Here is a 17,926-nt window from a genome sequence, read left to right as displayed (position 1 = left end):
TCCAGCCACTGGATCTTGTTATCCCTCTGTCTGATATATTAAAGAGACTATTATCAAATATTTGTTCTCCATATAGGTGCTTATAGACTGATTAAGTCTCCCCTCAACCTTCTCTTTGTTAAATTAAATAGATTGAACTCCTTCAGTCTATCACGATAAGGCGCATTTTCCAATCCTTGAATAATTCTTGTTATAATCATAAACTATAACAACTTATACATTTTTCACTCCAAGGGATGCTTGTTGACACTGACAATCCTCTTCTCCTGTTTTCCTAAGCTTTAGCTGCTATTCAAAGACTCATATTACCAACAGCATTCATATATTTTTCTGTGTCACTGATTACACACTTTTATAAAGCATTCCCAGCACACCAGTCCAGGTAGCGAGGAATCAGGGAAACAAACAAACACAGTTGTTCAGAGCACTATCAAGGGCCCCCCTACTTCTTAAATGATTTCATTTATGCTCTTATCTCTTTTTTCCCCTTACAAATGTAAGTGAATTATTGCTCATGAAATGCACCAGTTTAACCACCCTGGAAACTGAGATTTCTATTTATCCACAGAACATGTACAGCACTATCATAATATAAGCTGCCCCATATAACCCATGGAAGGATCAACTCTAGAAGGGAGAAGACAGACTTCAGTGTCCATGGGTAAAATTTTCAACAGTGCTTTAAGTGATTTAGAAGCTCAAGACTTTCAATGGGACCTAGGCTCCTAAATCACGTAGACACCTGTGAAAATTTCACACACACACAAAGCCAATGAATCATTGAATTATCTACTGAGATATCAGGGACATTCAAAACATTTACATTTTATTTATCCAAACATCTACATATCTATTTCTATACATATTTTGGAGTCAAGGATTTATCCAAATGTTGGACATACCCAAAATCTCAAATAATCAGGGTTTTCCTGTAAAATGATTTTTATAAATGCAGTGAAAACCTAAGAACTAGAAACTGTGCTAAACAAATTAATTCTGCATAGGCAAATGAACAACCTTCAGATGGTACTGATTTTCAGTTGCAGCTGATGTAGACTGAATTTGAACCACTGACCTAGAACTGAAAGGATCAGTATCCTAATTAGTATTAGTCCCTTGTGCCACTCAATCTACTCATTAATCTCTTTATTACATTACCACATAACTTAAAAGAAGAGAATACATGGGTCCTTTTTTTCTTTGAAGTTACCATGTGATAAGCAACAGTGGTGACTCCAATGACCATGAACTGAGTTACCATTATGATGTTATCTGCTGATAAATACACATATAACTCAGGTCACCAGTGCACAATTATCCCAGCATCATCACAGTGTACACAACAGGACCAAATGAACTACCATGAAGCCTTACACAACTGCTTTAAATTGATTATATATGCTTAGTACAGTAAAAACTGTGTATCTGGCACTGTATCAACCGGAAAGCTCTATAAACCAGCATTTTTGATCTTCATTGAAAGTCCGGTTTATAGTCTGGTTGGTGTTGGGCCAGTAGACTCCCTGCCTGGTTCCAAATGGCTTCCCGGAAGCCGGCATCATGACCCTGCTGCTCCTAGGCGGAGGAACGGCCACGAGGGGTTCAGAGTGTGGGAGAGGGTGCAGGAAGGGGCTCGGGACAGGGGGTTCGGGTGTGCCGGATCTGGGCGGCGCAAACCTCTGGCGGCTCCCCGCAAGCAGGGACATGTCCCTGGTGCTCCTAGGCAGAGGCACAGCGGCCTCCACCTGCAGACACCGCCCCCACAGCTCCCAGCCACTGCGGAGCCAGCACTCAGGGTGGGGCAGGGTGGGGACAGCGTGCAGAGCCACCTAGTCACACTCCACCAAGGAGCAGCAGGGACAGGTTGCTGCTTGCATGGAGCCATCCGAGTTGAGTGCCGCCCGAATCTGGCAGCCCGCACCCCCTCCTGTGCCCCAGCCCCTTGCCCCGAGGCCCCTCCTGCACCCAAACTCCCTCCCAGAGACCATGCCCCTCCTGCACTGCAACCCCTAGCTTTGAGCCCCCTCCCATACCCAAGCTCCCTCCCTCTTAGTAAACAGGAATTTTTACTTACTGGCACTCCCCATTCCCTCAACATGCTGGATAACAAAGCTTTTACTGTATTTGAATGAATTTATCCTAGAGAGGAAGAATGGGCACTATCCTAGGATCTGTGATACCTGGGTTTAAGGCCCTGTTCTACTACTTAGCCTCTCTGTGCCTCAGTTCCCCATATGTAAAGTGGAGGAGAATAGTATGACCCTACCCCATAATACAAATACATTAAAAGACTATGAGGTGCTAAGGTACTACAGTGATTAGTTCCTTATAAGCTCATAAAATAGATAGTTTCCAGTTTTTAATTTTTTTCATATTCTTTATAATAAAATTCAGTAATTATAGGAGATGAACTAAGCAAAGAGAAAATTCTCTCATAGTGAATGTTTTCAATATATCTTAAGTCAAAAACTAACCACAATTAAAAAAATAATTAAAAAGTCACCAAGCTGAAAAAGAAAATTAGGTAGGAAGCCATCAGATGATAAGTCACCATAAATTAAAGATGCCAACTATGTTTAAGCGGCAAAGAGTCCTGTGGCACCTTACAGACTAACAGACGTATTGGAGCATCGAGCTTTCGTGGGTGAATACCCACTCTGTCGGATGCGCATGGCTACCCCTCTGAAGCTCAACTATGTTTATACGTGATGAAATATGTTTAAAAAAAAGGGCTAAAAAGAGTTTTCACTGGTGGTTAGAGTTTTAGTTGCATCCACTACAAATTTCATTAGGCTTTTTTCTTTTAAAAAAAGAGAATTGACAACTTTAGTGCTTGTGATAACGTTAAAAATGCTGACTTTTCAGAAAAACATTTTGTTTTGCTACATCTTATCACTCTTTTCTATTTTTATGTATCTACATTACAGAAGTGATATGTATGTGTATAAAATATTTTATACAAAAATCATGCTAAAATACATAGCAAAAAGGATTATACTAATTAACTCATTAAAATTAACAAGATTTGACAACCAATGATGGATGTGATAACTGTAGAGAACCTCTGGAGTTTCTAGAGACAAAGGCACCCTGCTTATTGTACAATAAAAATTAATATGTACTTACATCATGTGTCAACTGGAAGTATTTCTGACAGGCCAGCTGGTAATGCATACCTTTGACTAACTCCAAAACCTGTAGAAAAAAGGAGAGTAATTAGAAGTAGCATTCATTCAGAACTGAAGAATTTTTCACTGATGTTTTATCATTGACCTTTATAAGATACCTCACAACAGATAGGCATATAATGCAAGAAAGTACATTGCACATGACACCCCTGTCACCTGTGTACTATAATGACTCTGGCTGTGTTCCATCATACCCAGGTTGCTTAAATATATATTGGTAGCATTAAAAACAAAACAATCAGAGATAGAAAGATGTTCTGGTGATTTCAGTACATTTAAAAGCAGGAATAAGATGAAAATATATCATCGTATTGTATATCTGACCGTTATTATCAGAATATCATATTGTAACATCTCTGACATAATTGCATATATAGATCTAATAATTCAAGTGGCTGAAGCATGAAGCAATCAAGTACGCTTTTTATATTTTTATTTTCCACATTACCACTTCATACAGATGCAACATAAAATACTGCTGTGCTCCCATCAAGAAAATTGAATGTAAACCCTTTAGAAGAGAATTTGTAAGAAGGGAATGCTTTTACCTTCAATCATATTTGTTCCTTTTTGAAATGAAGTTATTTCTAGTAAAGCTCAGCAGAATATGCGAGTGAAGAGTCTGTTTTGAACACCTATTAGGAGCATCATCCTATCTTTTGTAAATACAGTTTGCTTCCCAGTTCTACCTCATGTAATCTCTTCTGTGCTGCATTCTTATCAGCAGAATGCAATATCAGTTGAAATTTTTAAAGCTGCATAACCATCTCCTTCCCTTAAATAATCAAAAGTGTACTCTCTGCTTATCAAACAGAGAAAGCTGCTGGAATTAAGAGATAACCTCAGTGGAGGGAAAAAGAATTCTTGAAAAAACTGTTAATTTCTAGCCCTTTTTTCAACGGTTAACCTTTCTATGTCACTGCAGTAAATTCAGGCTTCAATCCCTGCTGCCCTCATTATTGGATGCTGCGTTATAGTTATTGACCAATGTACAAATAAATTACATTTGCAGAATAGATCAAATCACTACACACTGCCAAGAAAGTGCATAACTGCATTGTTTCTCTGTTACAGCCCAACTGATTAAATTTCTAAGCTTCCTGTCACTTTCTTTTAAATCCAGTGTAAAAAGACCAAGGCCCAAGCTAGCTAACCAACAGGGTCTGAAATCAGGGACTGTCTATGTATCCAACCTGTCCACTTTTTGAATTAGTCTTGCAGGAAACAGATTCTAAATAAATAAAATAAATAAATACATTTTTTAAAAGTGAAAAACAAAGAAGAAACATTGTCCAAAATAGTTCAAATACAATTTCTTATTTTTCCCTATTATTTCTATAAAATGAAAGTAAAAGGATATCATGGTTAACCATTACATTAGTATCCATACCTCATTTTAAAATTAAAAACAGCATCCAAAAAATTCTGCCTGTACCTCAGAACTGGAAACTTAAGGGAGTCAAAAGTACCCATGGTATATTTAGTGTTAGTCATTAAAAGTTACGATGAGCTTCAATTAATTAGGTTGAGGGGGTCTTTGGGTTATTTTGTTTTGAACATACAATCTGTGCTCGAGAAGGTGACATGGAATATTTGGATGACAAAATACCCTCTTCAGTGACAACCAAGGATGGAAAGGATAAAATGGATATTTTAGTGGGGGTTCTCAACAGGTAAATATTTGTATTAATAATCATGTAAGGTTCTTATACACTGCATTTCATCCTTAGAACTCAAGAGCTTTAACAAAGGAGGTCAGAATCATTATCTTCATTTTACAGATGAGAAAACAGAGACACAGAAGTCAAGTGACCTGCTGAAGGCCACACAGCTGGTCAGCCAGTGGCAGACCCTGGAACTGAAGGTGGGTTTCTGAGTCTAAGTCCAGTGATTCATCAACTAGGTTACACTGCCTCTAAAGCCACACTTGGGCTGAAATCTGCTCTGAGTTGTTATAACCTAAAAATTGGGAAGTTAACAGTTTCAAGTGTTGATTATGACGGGATATAGACAGAGCAATCTACTAGCTCCTAAAGAACAAAGGCTTGTTAAGAATATCTCCTAGCACTGAAATCTATGTAAAGAAATAAGTATTCATGTAATGACGGAAAGTTTAGTAGTTTTTACATGTACAAACATTTAGCTATTATTCAAGTGTTATTTCTGAAATATATTTTGGTAATTACTCTTGAAAACATGGGTTAGCACTTATTTTAATGTTTTGTGCTGTATCTATTTAGCTCATAATTTTGTTAGACATGTAAATAAATGTGTTTAGCTGAATTTTTCCCTTATGCTTTTTAATCTCTAATGAAGTAATTGGTAACTGGTGTTCTTCGAGATGTGTTGCTCATGTCCATTCCATTGTAGGTGTGTGTGTACTCACCACATATACCACTACTGGAAGTTTTTCCCTCAGTGGTATTTGTAGGGGACTGGCTCTGGTGCCCTTTGGAGTGGTGTGTGTATGCACCGATATAAGGGGCGCCGCCGGCTCCCCGAACCCTCAGTTCCTTCTTGCTGGAAACTCCGACAGTGGGGAAGGAGGGCGGCTCATGGAATGGACATGAGCAACACATCTCAAAGAACACCAGTTACAGAAAAGGTAACTGACTTTTCTTCTTCAAGTGCCTGCTCACATCCATTCCATTGTAGGTGACTCCCAAGCAATACCACAGGAGGCGGGTAGCAGTTCATGGATGTGTTTATCGCAACGCAGCTCTGCCAAACCCAGCATCATCTCTGGCTTACTAGGTGATGGCATAGGAGTCATGAACGTGTGTACTGAAGACCACGTCACGGCCCTGCAGGTGTCCTGGATAGGGACATGTGCCTGGAAGGCAGCCAAAGTTGAGTGAGTCTTCGCTATCCGTGGAGAAACAGCCTGCACCAGCTCGTAACAAGTACCGATGCAGGGGTGATCCAATTCTAAATCTTTTGAGGTGACACCGGAAGACCCTTCATCCTGTCAACTGTCACGCTAAAGAGCTGGTGTGCTCCAGGTAGAACGTCAGGGCATGCCAGACATCCAGAATGTGCAGCTGCCTCTCCTAATTGGTCGAGTGAGGTTTTGGACAAGTGGTGGGCAACCTGCGGCCCGTCAGGGTAATCTGCTGATGGCCTGCGAGACAGTTTGTTTGCATCAACTGTCCGCAGGGATGGCCGCCTACAGCTCCCATTGGACAGGAATGGCAAACTGCAGCCACTGGGAGCTGTGGGTGGCTGTGCCTGCGGACGGTCCATGTAAACAAACTGTCTCACGGCCCGCCAGCAGATTACCCTGACGGGCCGCAGGTTGCCCACCACTGCTTTGGACAGAACACTGGGAGGAAGATATCCTGGTTGACATGGAAATGTGACATCACCTTTAGCAGGAAAGCTAGATGGGGCCACAGCTGGACCTTGTCCTTGTAGAATACCGTATAAGGTGGCTCTGAAGTGAGGCTCCAAGGTAATCACTACAAGGACAGCAACCTTCCACGACAGATGGAAAATGAAGCAAGAAGCCATGGACTCAAAGGTAGGGCCTGTGAGCCTAGAGAGGACTAGATTGAGGTCCAGTTGGGGTATCATAGAATATCAGGGTTGGAAGGGACCTCAGGAGGTCATCTAGTCCAACCCCCTGCTCAAAGCAGGATCAATCCCCAATTAAATCATCCCAGCCAGTGCTTTGTCAAGCCTGACCTTAAAAACTTCTGAGGAAGGAGATTCCACCACCTCCATAGGTAACGCATTCCAGTGTTTCACCACCCTCCTAGTGAAAAATTTTTTCCTAATATCCAACCTAAACCTCCCACACTGCAACTTGAGACCATTACTCCTTGTTCTGTCATCTGCTACCACTGAGAATAGTCTAGAGCCATCCTCTTTGGAACCCCCTTTCAGGTAGTTGAAAGCAGCTACCAACTCCCCCCTCATTCTTCTCTTCCATAGACTAAACATCCCCAGTTCCCTCAGCCTCTCCTCATAACTCATGTGTTCCAGACCCCTAATAATTTTTGTTGCCCTCCGCTGGACTCTTTCCAATTTTTCCACATCCTTCTTGTAGTGTGGGGCCCAAAACTGGACACAGTACTCCAGATGAGGCCTCACCAATGCCGAATAGAGGGGAACGATCACATCCCTCGAAATGCTGGCAATGCCCCTACTTATACATCCCAAAATGCCACTGGCTTTCTTGGCAACAACAGCACACTGTTGACTCATATCCAGCTTCTCGTCCACTGTAACCCCTAGGTCCTTTACTGCAGAACTGCTGCCTAGCCATTAGGTCCCTAGTCTGTAGCGGTGCATGGGATTCTTCCATCTTAAGTGCAGGACTCTGCACTTGCCCTTGTTGAACCTCATCAAATTTCTTTTGGCCCAATCCTTCAATTTGTCTAGGTCCCTCTGTATCCTATCCCTACCCTCCAGCGTATCTACCTCTCCTCCCAGTAGTGTCATCTGCAAACTTGCTGAGGGTGCAATCCACACCATCCTCCAGATTATTTATGAAGATATTGAACAAAACCGGCCCCAGGACTGACCCTTGGGGCACTCCACTTGATACCGGCTGCCAACTAGACATGGAGCCACTGATCACTACCCGTTGAGCCCGACAATCTAGCCAGCTTTCTATCCACCTTATAGTCCATTCATCCAGCCTATACTTCTTTAACTTGTTGGCAAGAATACTGTGGGAGACAGTGTCAAAAGCTTTGCTGAAGTCAAGGAACAACACGTCCACAGCTTTCCCTTCATCCACAGAACCAGTTATCTCGTACTGGGTCCCGGATCGGCAATAGGAGACGCTCAAGGCCCTTCAGGAACCTGATCAATATCTCATACAATAATACAACAGATTTACCCTGGATGAGAGGATAGAAGGCCAATATGGCTGCCAGGTGCACCTTGATCGAGAGAAGGTGAGGCCCTGTGCAGGAGGTGAGGAGGAGACTGCTGCCAACGGTTTGGTGGATGCCCCCGAGGCCAACTTATGCTCCTGTGTTGCTTGGGGAAATCCCCAAGGGTTCCAGAGTTGCCAGGGGGAAGGCCACTGGTGGCCCAGCAAGGAACACCAATGCTCCTGAGGGGTGGCCCTGTCCTGCGGACAGGTTCTCCTTCTCACTGTCGGAGCCCGAGGAGATGGATACATGTCTGGGGGACCAGGACAGTGCCGAGGCCACCTATCTACCCTGATCCCATCGGCTCTAGCCCTGAACCTCTGCTGAGAATCTGTAGGAGGGCGATGGCTGTGGGCGTCACGATTCCAGTGACCAGTGGCGGTGTTCAGCAAATGGACAATGGTACCCTGGCGATCGATGCCTTACACTTCACAAGCGGTGCTGTTCCGTCGAGCGGGAACATGAGCGGGCAGACCAGCATGTCACAGACCGGTAACACACTCGTAGTGACCCGTACCGGTGGTCCAGCAATGGGGGTTTCGGAGTCCGGCCTCTTGACCTTCCGGAGCACTGTTGTGTACTGGGAGAGCAGTTCAGGCACTCTTGGCACTGGGGCTCTGGAGCCTGGTGCCGTGCCTCTGGTGGTCTGTGGCAGCCCACTGGCGATCACTGCCTCCAGCCCAAAAAACAGTGCCTGGAATCTGTGGACCAATGCTAGGAATCCGGCAGGCCAGCCAACCCGTGTCTGCAGGCTGGTGCCACTGCTCAGAAAAGTGCTGACAGGACATCCCCTGTGGTGAGGAGCGGTGCTGCACTGATGGAGACTGTTGGAAGGGTCCCAAGGCAGGTTTATCCCTCGAACGAGGCACGTCTGTACCCGATGTCAGTGGCACAGGCCTCCAGAGTGGACGGCACCGCTATGGAGCTGAGTGCCTCTGCCAGTCCCCAGGGTGGCGGGCAGGTCTTGGAGTGGGCTTGACCGCTCAGTGGGAGTTGGGGCCCAACCTCCAACCGGAGGGGAAGAGCTGCCCCTCACGGGTCTTTTCGCTCCTTCCCTTTACAGGAAATAGGAGAACATCCCCTCCCGGCCTTTTGTTTTTGTTTTTTAGCTGGTATTCAGTTGGTGCTGGCGGCGCGCTGCACACTGAGGCCACAGTGCTAGGAACAGAGTCCGATTCGTTCAGCGCTGAGGCTGAAGTAAGGGCTGACTCCATAAGGAGCGCTCAGAGACAAATACCCCACTCCTTTTTGGTCCGTAGTCTGAAACTTGCAAATATGACACTTTGTTGCTAACGTGGGTTTCCCCTAAACACTTCAAACAGCTTGTATGGGGATCACTGGCCCTTATACCGGTGCGTACGCACGCCACTCCAGAGGGCACCAGAGCTGGTCTCCTACGGATGCTACTCAGGGAAAAATTTACGGCACTGGTGCATGTGGTGAGCACACACACCTACAATGGAGAGAACATGAGCAAGCACTCGAACAAGAACAGTATTGAACACCTTAGAGGAACTGGAGAAGCTAATGCTCTGCCTTGAGTGTATTATACAAGAAAAATAAAGGTTTAATTTGTTTACATATGAAAAATTAAATGCTAATATTCCCTTCAAATTTCAGTTCTGTTATACCACTACTTCATTGTAAACACACCAAAAAGTATAGAGTCCTCCATACATTTTTTTTGGTATTAATAAATGTAATCCTATACTAGTTGGTTACTCAGGAATATATCCTTTATTTTGAGAATAAGAGTCAAAGATGGGCAAACAGAAAATTTGGGTACACTCTCAGTTTCCTACGAATGTGGAAAACATTTTAAAAGGGCCTCAATCTTGACCACCATAATAAGACAATGTAACAGAGAATTCTGGTTGACTAGCTCATCATCTTTCAATAAAATGAGTTTGGTTTAAGTCTTCACTTCCAGATTGCAAGCTGATCAAAGGGCTGCACTGCTAATAATATTGTAAGATTGCTTTGAAGAGAAAAGGCAGGCAATGATCAAGCTTAGTGTCTGCTTACTGGAACACATATTATGTTTCTCATTATCTTTTACCAAACTGCTGCTGTCTTCTTCACCGGTTTAGGGAAATAAACTGAACAACTATCAGCGACACATTTGGAGGAAGGGGCAATTGACACAAGCACAGCAGCTGATAGGGTGAAAGTTGCCAACAGGGCTTGTAAACCATTTTGACAGTCTACACTATTATGGTCACCACTTTTACAAAACCAAGACAAAATTTTGTACAAAGTATGCCTTGTGAGGTATCATTTGAAAACTCAATCTTCTGAATATTTTTAGTCCTGGTAAAATATGTGTATCAGCATTGTATGTAAAGTTATAAGTTTCTACTCTGTAACATTGCTGTAACATGTTCCAGAGTTGGAAATGTAGGCCCAGACCAGTTTTTCAGAGACAAAGTCTCACTGGCACCCCATGCAGGTGTTCAAGAGCTATCACCTGCTGAAGCAGCCATTCTCTAGCAACGGGGAGGTGTAAACAAGAAATTTATATTTCATCACAGGGATGATTCAAACCTCATGTCCACAACGGACTGCATATCACCATGGCTCAGCAAGGATGTTTCTAACACAAGAAAGTGAATTATAAAGAGGGAGGAACTTCACTTCTCCTCCTGCCATCTCTCTGTTCATATCATCAATGACTCTCAAAGAACTGAGTGGTCCCAGGCTGAAAGGAGACTCAGTCTGTGAAATGTACAGCAAAACCTTTGCTTTTAAGTTCACTTAGCTTGTTAAATTAGGCATTAGCTTGCATATTACTTTTATTTTATTTTTATAACCAATCCTGACTTTTTTGCATCGTCTTTGTATCACTTAAAATCTATCTTTCTGCATTTATCTTATTGCTTTATCTTAACCACTATGTCTGAATTAAAGTGTGTGAGAAACTCCATTTGGGATAACAAGGCGGGTGCGTATATCATGGACTTTCTATTAGCTTGCATTGTTCAGTAGTGTGCTGGATAGTACAAGACACATATTTCTGGGGAAACAAGACTTGGACTACGGATTTGCGGGTGTCGTAATTCATGAGTGACTGGTCAGAGTACTCATATATTTACCTGGGAGTGAATCTGCATGCTGAAGGCTGTATGAATAGGCCAGGGGTGGATGTTATAACAGCAAAACAGTGTAAAAGGCACCTCAGGTTACGGAGTTAAGGGGACAATGCAGTTCAACAGTCCAGATTGTGCCTTGGGTAATGCCACAATGGAAAATTTCTGTCACCAACTGATTAGCAGAAAATGTCCAGATTTGTTTTCTGTAGTACTTTGGACAAGGGCCGGACAACACTTGAAATGGTTTCCATGACAGCTATGAAAATTGATCATGGCATAGAACAACATTTGTGCTTTTAGTGCAGTCTCCTTTAGTGGCATGCTTTGTATTTTCTCTATGTCATCAACAGCTGAAAATAGTTCCACAAATACATCCAGCCAATCATGGCACTCCATCCACCAGGTTTCACACATAGGCCTGAGTCTGGAGTGCACCACAGCTGGAGTTACTTTTTTGATTGTCTTGAATAAAAGGCATCCCAGGTTAGAGAATTGAGGGGACACACACCTGTCCAATGGTCCAGATTGTTCCCTGGGTAATGTCACAACCACTGCCAGTTCTTTCTAGCTGTTCTAGTGCTACAACTCAGGACAAACAAGGAAGAAACAATGTTTGCATAGACCCTTTTCCCATTCTTGGATAAATTCAACATGGATACCTCTGCCAGGTGAAGGAGAGGAGCCATGTGGGAAGATACTGATATCACAGGGAAGCTAGCTAGTTCACGCCAAACCAGAGTCTGCCTCTAGTGGCTCCAAGAAAATAGAGCTTCTTCCTAAGAACCTACCTATCTCCTCACACACACTGCCTCAATCTTTCTTCTCCCTCTGGGCTAGGGTCAGTGTAGAAAGCAATCTCGCTACCCTCTCAAATTCCTTCAGCCCACTCAGCCATTATGACATATAATCACATAGTTTCTCCTGTTATGTTAGCTAGGAGCAGGATCTTGGAGGAGAGGGTCAAAGTGCTACGCTAAATGTTCCCAAGGGTCATTAAACTGTTCCAGCATTCACAAAATAAGCTTGGCCGTCCCTCCTGTTCTTCAAAGTGTTTCTTCTTGCCCTGACATTAACAAAGTACTCATTGACCAGATTGTACTCAAGCAGGTGGAGGAGAGTTTCTGTGCAAAGAAATTTGAAAGTTAAAACATTAAAACAAATGCTACGGTGTGGCAAACACACAACACCAAGAAATGACTTCTGATTGGAGAGAAGTCTCATTTATGTAAAGTGTATGTATACCCATCCTTAAAAATAAAATGGGAAATACAAAAATGTGTATTAAATCACTTTATTTTGTAGATTCTTGAGGACAAATTTGCCTTTGAATTGTACTCCTCCCTTTAGTTTTTTGTACCTTTTCTTTCACTACCATCTGCAACTTTGTTTTCTGATTTTGCTTTAGTTACTGATGAGATTAAGATGTTTGACAGCTGCGTCCAACCACCTGCTCTCTAGATCTTTGGCTTACATAGTTAAGATGTTGTACAGATGGTTACTTTCACTTACTTAAGGTCAGTTTCTGGGTTTTTTTTTAAATTGCTGCAGTTACTTCTATTATTAAAAACACAACCTTTCTACTATGGATTTAACCAAATATGACCCCATTTCTAACCTTCATTTTATTTCAAAGTTGACTGAATGTGTGATTGAGGTGCATCTTCTGGAACATACTTGAACACATTATTGTTTTTCTAGTTTCAGGTCAGTTTCTAAACACCTCAGCATAACTCAACCTGCTCTGTTAGGACTCTGCTGTGACCTTTGGTTATTTACTGATATGGGGCACGTGCCTTTCTGCTGCCGTTTGATATTTAATTTGTATTTTACAGTGAACACCATGAATTTCTGACAGCTCCATTCTATAAAACATATACATAAACATTATACTGACTTCTCTATCTGCTTTAAACTGTTTCCTCAAAATGCCCCATTAATACTCATTTATTGTTTCTTGTAGGTAACAATATTTGGTCTTATGGTTTTCAGTGTCACACACGTTGGCACTATTTTAGGTGATATTTTTTAATTGTGGTGATGCAATAGCTTCCCCAGAACTTGCCACCACTAGAATAGTTAAAATCAACTGCCAACCAACAAGGCTGCTTATATTTAAGGTAACATTTATACAAGTTAAAATAAGGCTTTAAAAAGGGCCATAATCATCCCCAAAGCACCTGTTCCATCAGAGTCTCTTCAAAAATATCTACACAGAGGACCCACTACAAACAACCCTTCCTTAACTTTTCACTTTTCTTTTATAGGCCTCTTAGGCATAAACCTTAATTTTTAAGAGTGTTAGTGAAGAACTCATTAAATATCTAACAGATGAGCAAGTACACGTCTGAATGAAAAGAAGGTGTCAATATGTGAATATATTTGTTGCAATAACCCCTAGACAGATTGCTAAATGAAGGTAGATATTTTATTTGAAAGTTTATATAAATAAAACTAGAATTAGAAAATAATTTATATGCCAGTGTTTTTTTTTCAGTTTCAGAAGCCCACTGCTGAAATTCTACTGTGTGAGCAAATTTAGCTCTGCCATTTCTGTGTCTGAATGCTTAACTTTGCAACCTTCCAGATTTTTAACATACTATTTTTAATTTAATACGTCTTTATACTTGTAAATTAGAAGTATACAAAATTAGATGTTTTGCAATCTCTATTTTCAGCTATTTCTGGGAGACATTTTCTGTTAATTCGCTGGCCCTTCCTGAGTTGACAGCTGTTCAGATTTAAATGACAGTAGTCAGATTCCCCAGTCTCCAAGGCTACACTCGAGTTTCTCTCCCTTTCACAGTTTGGGAGGGAATATAAGGAAATTTCTCAGGCACAATTTAGATTAATATCACAGGTATAAGGAAGTACTCTCTCTGTGTGTGTGTGTGTGTGTGTGTGTGTGTGTGTGTGTGTGTGTGTATCTCTTCCTAGCTATTTTTAACATTTTGAATTTCTTCTGAATTTAATATCAATATGATTTTTAGTTTGGAAATGTTTTACTTTATAAATTGTCTAAATGTACAAAATGTATCAATTTATGATTAGATTGTGGAATATTCTATTTATATGTTTTATTTCAAGTGATTTGTTGATTCTCTTTTTCCTGAATTCTCCTTTTGTAGTGTTCATTCATCTCCAATACTTTTTTCCATACATGCTTCTCTCCCTTCTCTGTTCCCCTTTTAGGATTACAACTATAAAATAAACAATATTCTCACTTGGGCAGTCAACAAGACGTTCCGAATCAAAGGCAGCCCATTCCAGTGCCAATGGCAAAAACCTATATTTTAATCCTGCCTTCAGTATTATGGTACTTTATTATAGCAGGCAGGTTCCTGACTCAACAGACTTTCTCAGCAGTGCTTTATCTTTGTTATACAATATTTGTAAATTTAGACTACGGATTACATCTTATAAGAAAAAAAGAATTTAAGTGTTCTAAATTTTTATCTTAAAATGTTTTAAACTTAGAAAGACTGGATAAAAATATTTTCAAATGTGCTTTTTAGGGTTCTATATGGTATAAAATCTTTCTTAGTCTCCCTTGTGCTGTTCAAATACATTAGACTGGTTTTGCATTTTTTTCATATATTTTCTCAGGCCTCTTTTTTTTTTTTTGGTCATCTCTTTCCCCTTCCACGTTGTCCATCCCTATCCCTCCCCTCCCCGCTACCCCCAATATGATTTTAGCCAACTTCACTTTAAATGCTGCTCTACTCTACCTCACCCACCTGTGGTGCTAGTTATATTAACAGTGATTGCAAACAATATATGCTAGGAAAGGCCTGAAGATTGAGCAGGGGAAATTACATCACATAGTGGCCAGCATATCATTTTTATGCTTGCAAAGAGGATTTAGTATTTAACGGACTGGTCCTGCAAACACGTGTTTAACTTTATACACCATGACTAGTCCCACTAAAATCAATAAGATCATTTGTGCTTAAGGATGCACCCAACGTCTAGCAATACATGAAGAATCACAAACTAAATGTAACAATCAAAATGCTGTTCATATACGGTAGAGGTGTAATGTGAGATAAAATGGGGAAGAGGTAATCTTAAAACATAGTTACTGTTCATAAAATAATGGAAAGGCTGAGTGTCATCTTCTATTGATAAATATTTCCTAACTAAAAAAAATCTTATGAACTTTTAGTCGTTTGTATTGATATGAACACTTACCTTTTAAGATTTATCTTTTGCTATAAAGTTCCCCAGATTCAGTGTTACTTTTAAGTCTCGTATACTGTCCACTTTGAAACATTTAATCATTAAAAACTATTTACAGTTTCTAGATTTAGTATGGACAATAACTGCTTAAAAATCTTCAGACAGTGGTGCTTAACCAACCTCCTGAGGCATCCAAATGATGTACAGTTGCTAGCATGCAGGTTTAATACCTTTTAAAAGTTTTCTTGGTAGCAAGTATCTACGGTATCCTATTTTGTTTTTTTAACCTACTCGATTTACTGAATACTAACAACAACAAAAGTTCAGTTTTCTAACAGATTTCTGAACTGTTTCCAAATGTATCTTAAAAACATAGTCCCATGCAAAAGTAAATTTCTTTGCAATAGTAGTATAAATATAATCTAGAGGCTAGAGAGAGAATCTCTGCTTTTTTGGGGATATGTTCAGTGAACAAGAAGGTTCAACTGAAATGTTTCAAAGTGTGCCCTCATTAATGGTAGATTGGGATCATAATTTGAAAGTAAGGCAGTCAATGCCTAAAATGTGAAGAGCCAAAGAAATCTTAACGAACACCCAATGGTAAATCATGTTTTACCAAGATAATTTTGTGTTAACTCAATTGGGTCTAAAAACAATAACATCAATTGTTCATGAACTTTTGTTCTTAATGTATATTCACAATAATTTAGAATAAGAAATAATACTTTAGTTAGTAAAAGATTTCAGATCTTTGTCTTCCACTTTAATATTAAGCATTTTACTTCATTAGGCAAAGAGTTAATCAAATCTTTTAATTATTTAACTTTTTCATTTTAAGTGTAACAGCAAATGCATAAATTATCTTTCCAATATAAACACATATTAATATGCTTTGACAATAAAAAAAATATAAAGTGAAACCCTGTCATCTCTTATCAACACCACCACAATACACAAAAACACTGTCTTGAAACAACTTGAGAACAAGAGCAAAATTCTTCAGAAGCAAGGAAAAAAGACAGTGCTTTTAAATAAACAAAACCTCTCAGCCAATGTTCTAAAACTACTCTAGGATTCATTGTAATCTTTAGAAACCATAATCAGAGAAGTAAATCCTACCAAGTACCGTGCCATTAGTTTTATTTTTACTGTAGAAGTAATTTCATGAAAATATGCAACCATATCACTCGCACTGCCTCCAACCAGTATTAAGACTCACCATCCCTCAAAACACTTCAGATTTACAAGAGGGTGTAGACCATGAGTCCAATGATTTAACCAGTATCTTTGCTTTAATTCTATTGACTAGAATTATAACAGCCTTAGTAACTGAGAATATATATGCACTGCAAACCAAAAAGTATAATGATTCAAACACTTTAAGCAGAAACCCTGTATTAAAGGTGGATAATATTATTAGTCCCCATTTTACAGATGCAACAAAATAAGTTATAAAGATTTTGAGATAAGTGACAAAAAGGCAGTCTATGGGAGAGCTGGGAATAGAACCCAAATTATCAGAATTCTGGTTTTCTGCTTTAGTCACAAGACTATTGCCCTACCTCAGGATAGTAAAAGCCCAAATCAGATATCCTTTTGTTTTCCTCCCCCCCACACACATTCCTTTTCTTGGAAATAAATAATGATTAACTTTGCTATTTAGTACACATGAATGTCCTGGTTGTTGTTGTGTATATTACTATGGAATAATAAACCCGGACAAGAGTTAAAACGACACTGACTTACTACTTTTTGGTTTTGGTTTTTTTTGTGTGTGGTGCTTACATTGAGAAACAATCAAGTCAGGTTTTTTTCCTCAAGAAAGCCCTCTCGCTTACTAGAGATTTTGAGATGCCCACAATCCAAAGCCATTTATTCACCATCAAATTCATTTCTGTCTTTGATATCTGCAACCAGTGTACTGCAATCTTACTCAGCATGACACATGCTGTCAGGCATTTACCTTCACATATACTTGAATCTTGACATTATTTTCTTATTGATTAATAATCTGGTATTTTGACATTTAGTAAAGATCACATACTTTTCTCATGAACATTTTATAACAGTGATCTCCAAACTTTTTATGTTGTGCCCCCTCTTACTCCTGTCCTCACCACACCCCCAAACCACCCTGAGGAGCCACAGTTGGGAGCAGAGGCTGGGCCCACAGTAGGTGCCACGGCTGCAGCTGGGGGAACGGCCTGGAATGGGGCCATGGACCAAGGCTGGGCCCAGAGCCGGAGCTGGGCCCAGAGCCAAGGCCAGGACCATGGCTGGGGGCAGATCTGGGGCAGGGAGCAGGACCAGTTGGGGTTGCAGAGCTATGGCCAGGCCAGGGCCCAGCTACGGCTGCAGCTGGGGCTGGGGCCATGGCCAGGAGCAGAGTCCTGGGCCGGAGCCAGAGCTGCAGCTGGGTGTGGAGCCACAGCAGAGCTGGCAGCAGAGTGGAGTTGGCTGGTGCTCCCTCCCCACCCCTCCGTAGGGGCTAGCCAAGGCCCCACTGAGCGCCCCCCCACCCGAATGTTCCTCCGTGTCCCGCTAGGGGTCATGCCCACAGTTTGGAGAACACTGTTTTATACGGATACAG

The 17,926-nt window shown here is 41.1% G+C and overlaps 1 protein-coding gene across 6 annotated transcripts in view; it reads right to left on the bottom strand.

Annotated features, from left to right (window-relative positions):
- PRIM2 (DNA primase subunit 2) overlaps positions 1-17,926 on the bottom strand; it is a 309,939-nt gene that overhangs the window by 31,195 nt on the left and 260,818 nt on the right. For all 6 annotated transcript variants that reach the window (XM_073336325.1, XM_073336323.2, XM_073336328.1 and 3 more), the window contains one exon: positions 3,127-3,195. In XM_073336325.1, the coding sequence (XP_073192426.1) occupies positions 3,127-3,195 (69 nt within the window). The remainder of the gene's footprint in view (positions 1-3,126; positions 3,196-17,926) is intronic.

Source organism: Lepidochelys kempii, chromosome 3 (assembly GCF_965140285.1).
Source record: "Lepidochelys kempii isolate rLepKem1 chromosome 3, rLepKem1.hap1, whole genome shotgun sequence".
Classification (NCBI taxonomy): domain Eukaryota; kingdom Metazoa; phylum Chordata; order Testudines; family Cheloniidae; genus Lepidochelys; species Lepidochelys kempii.
This window is presented reverse-complemented; position numbering and strand designations above follow the sequence as displayed.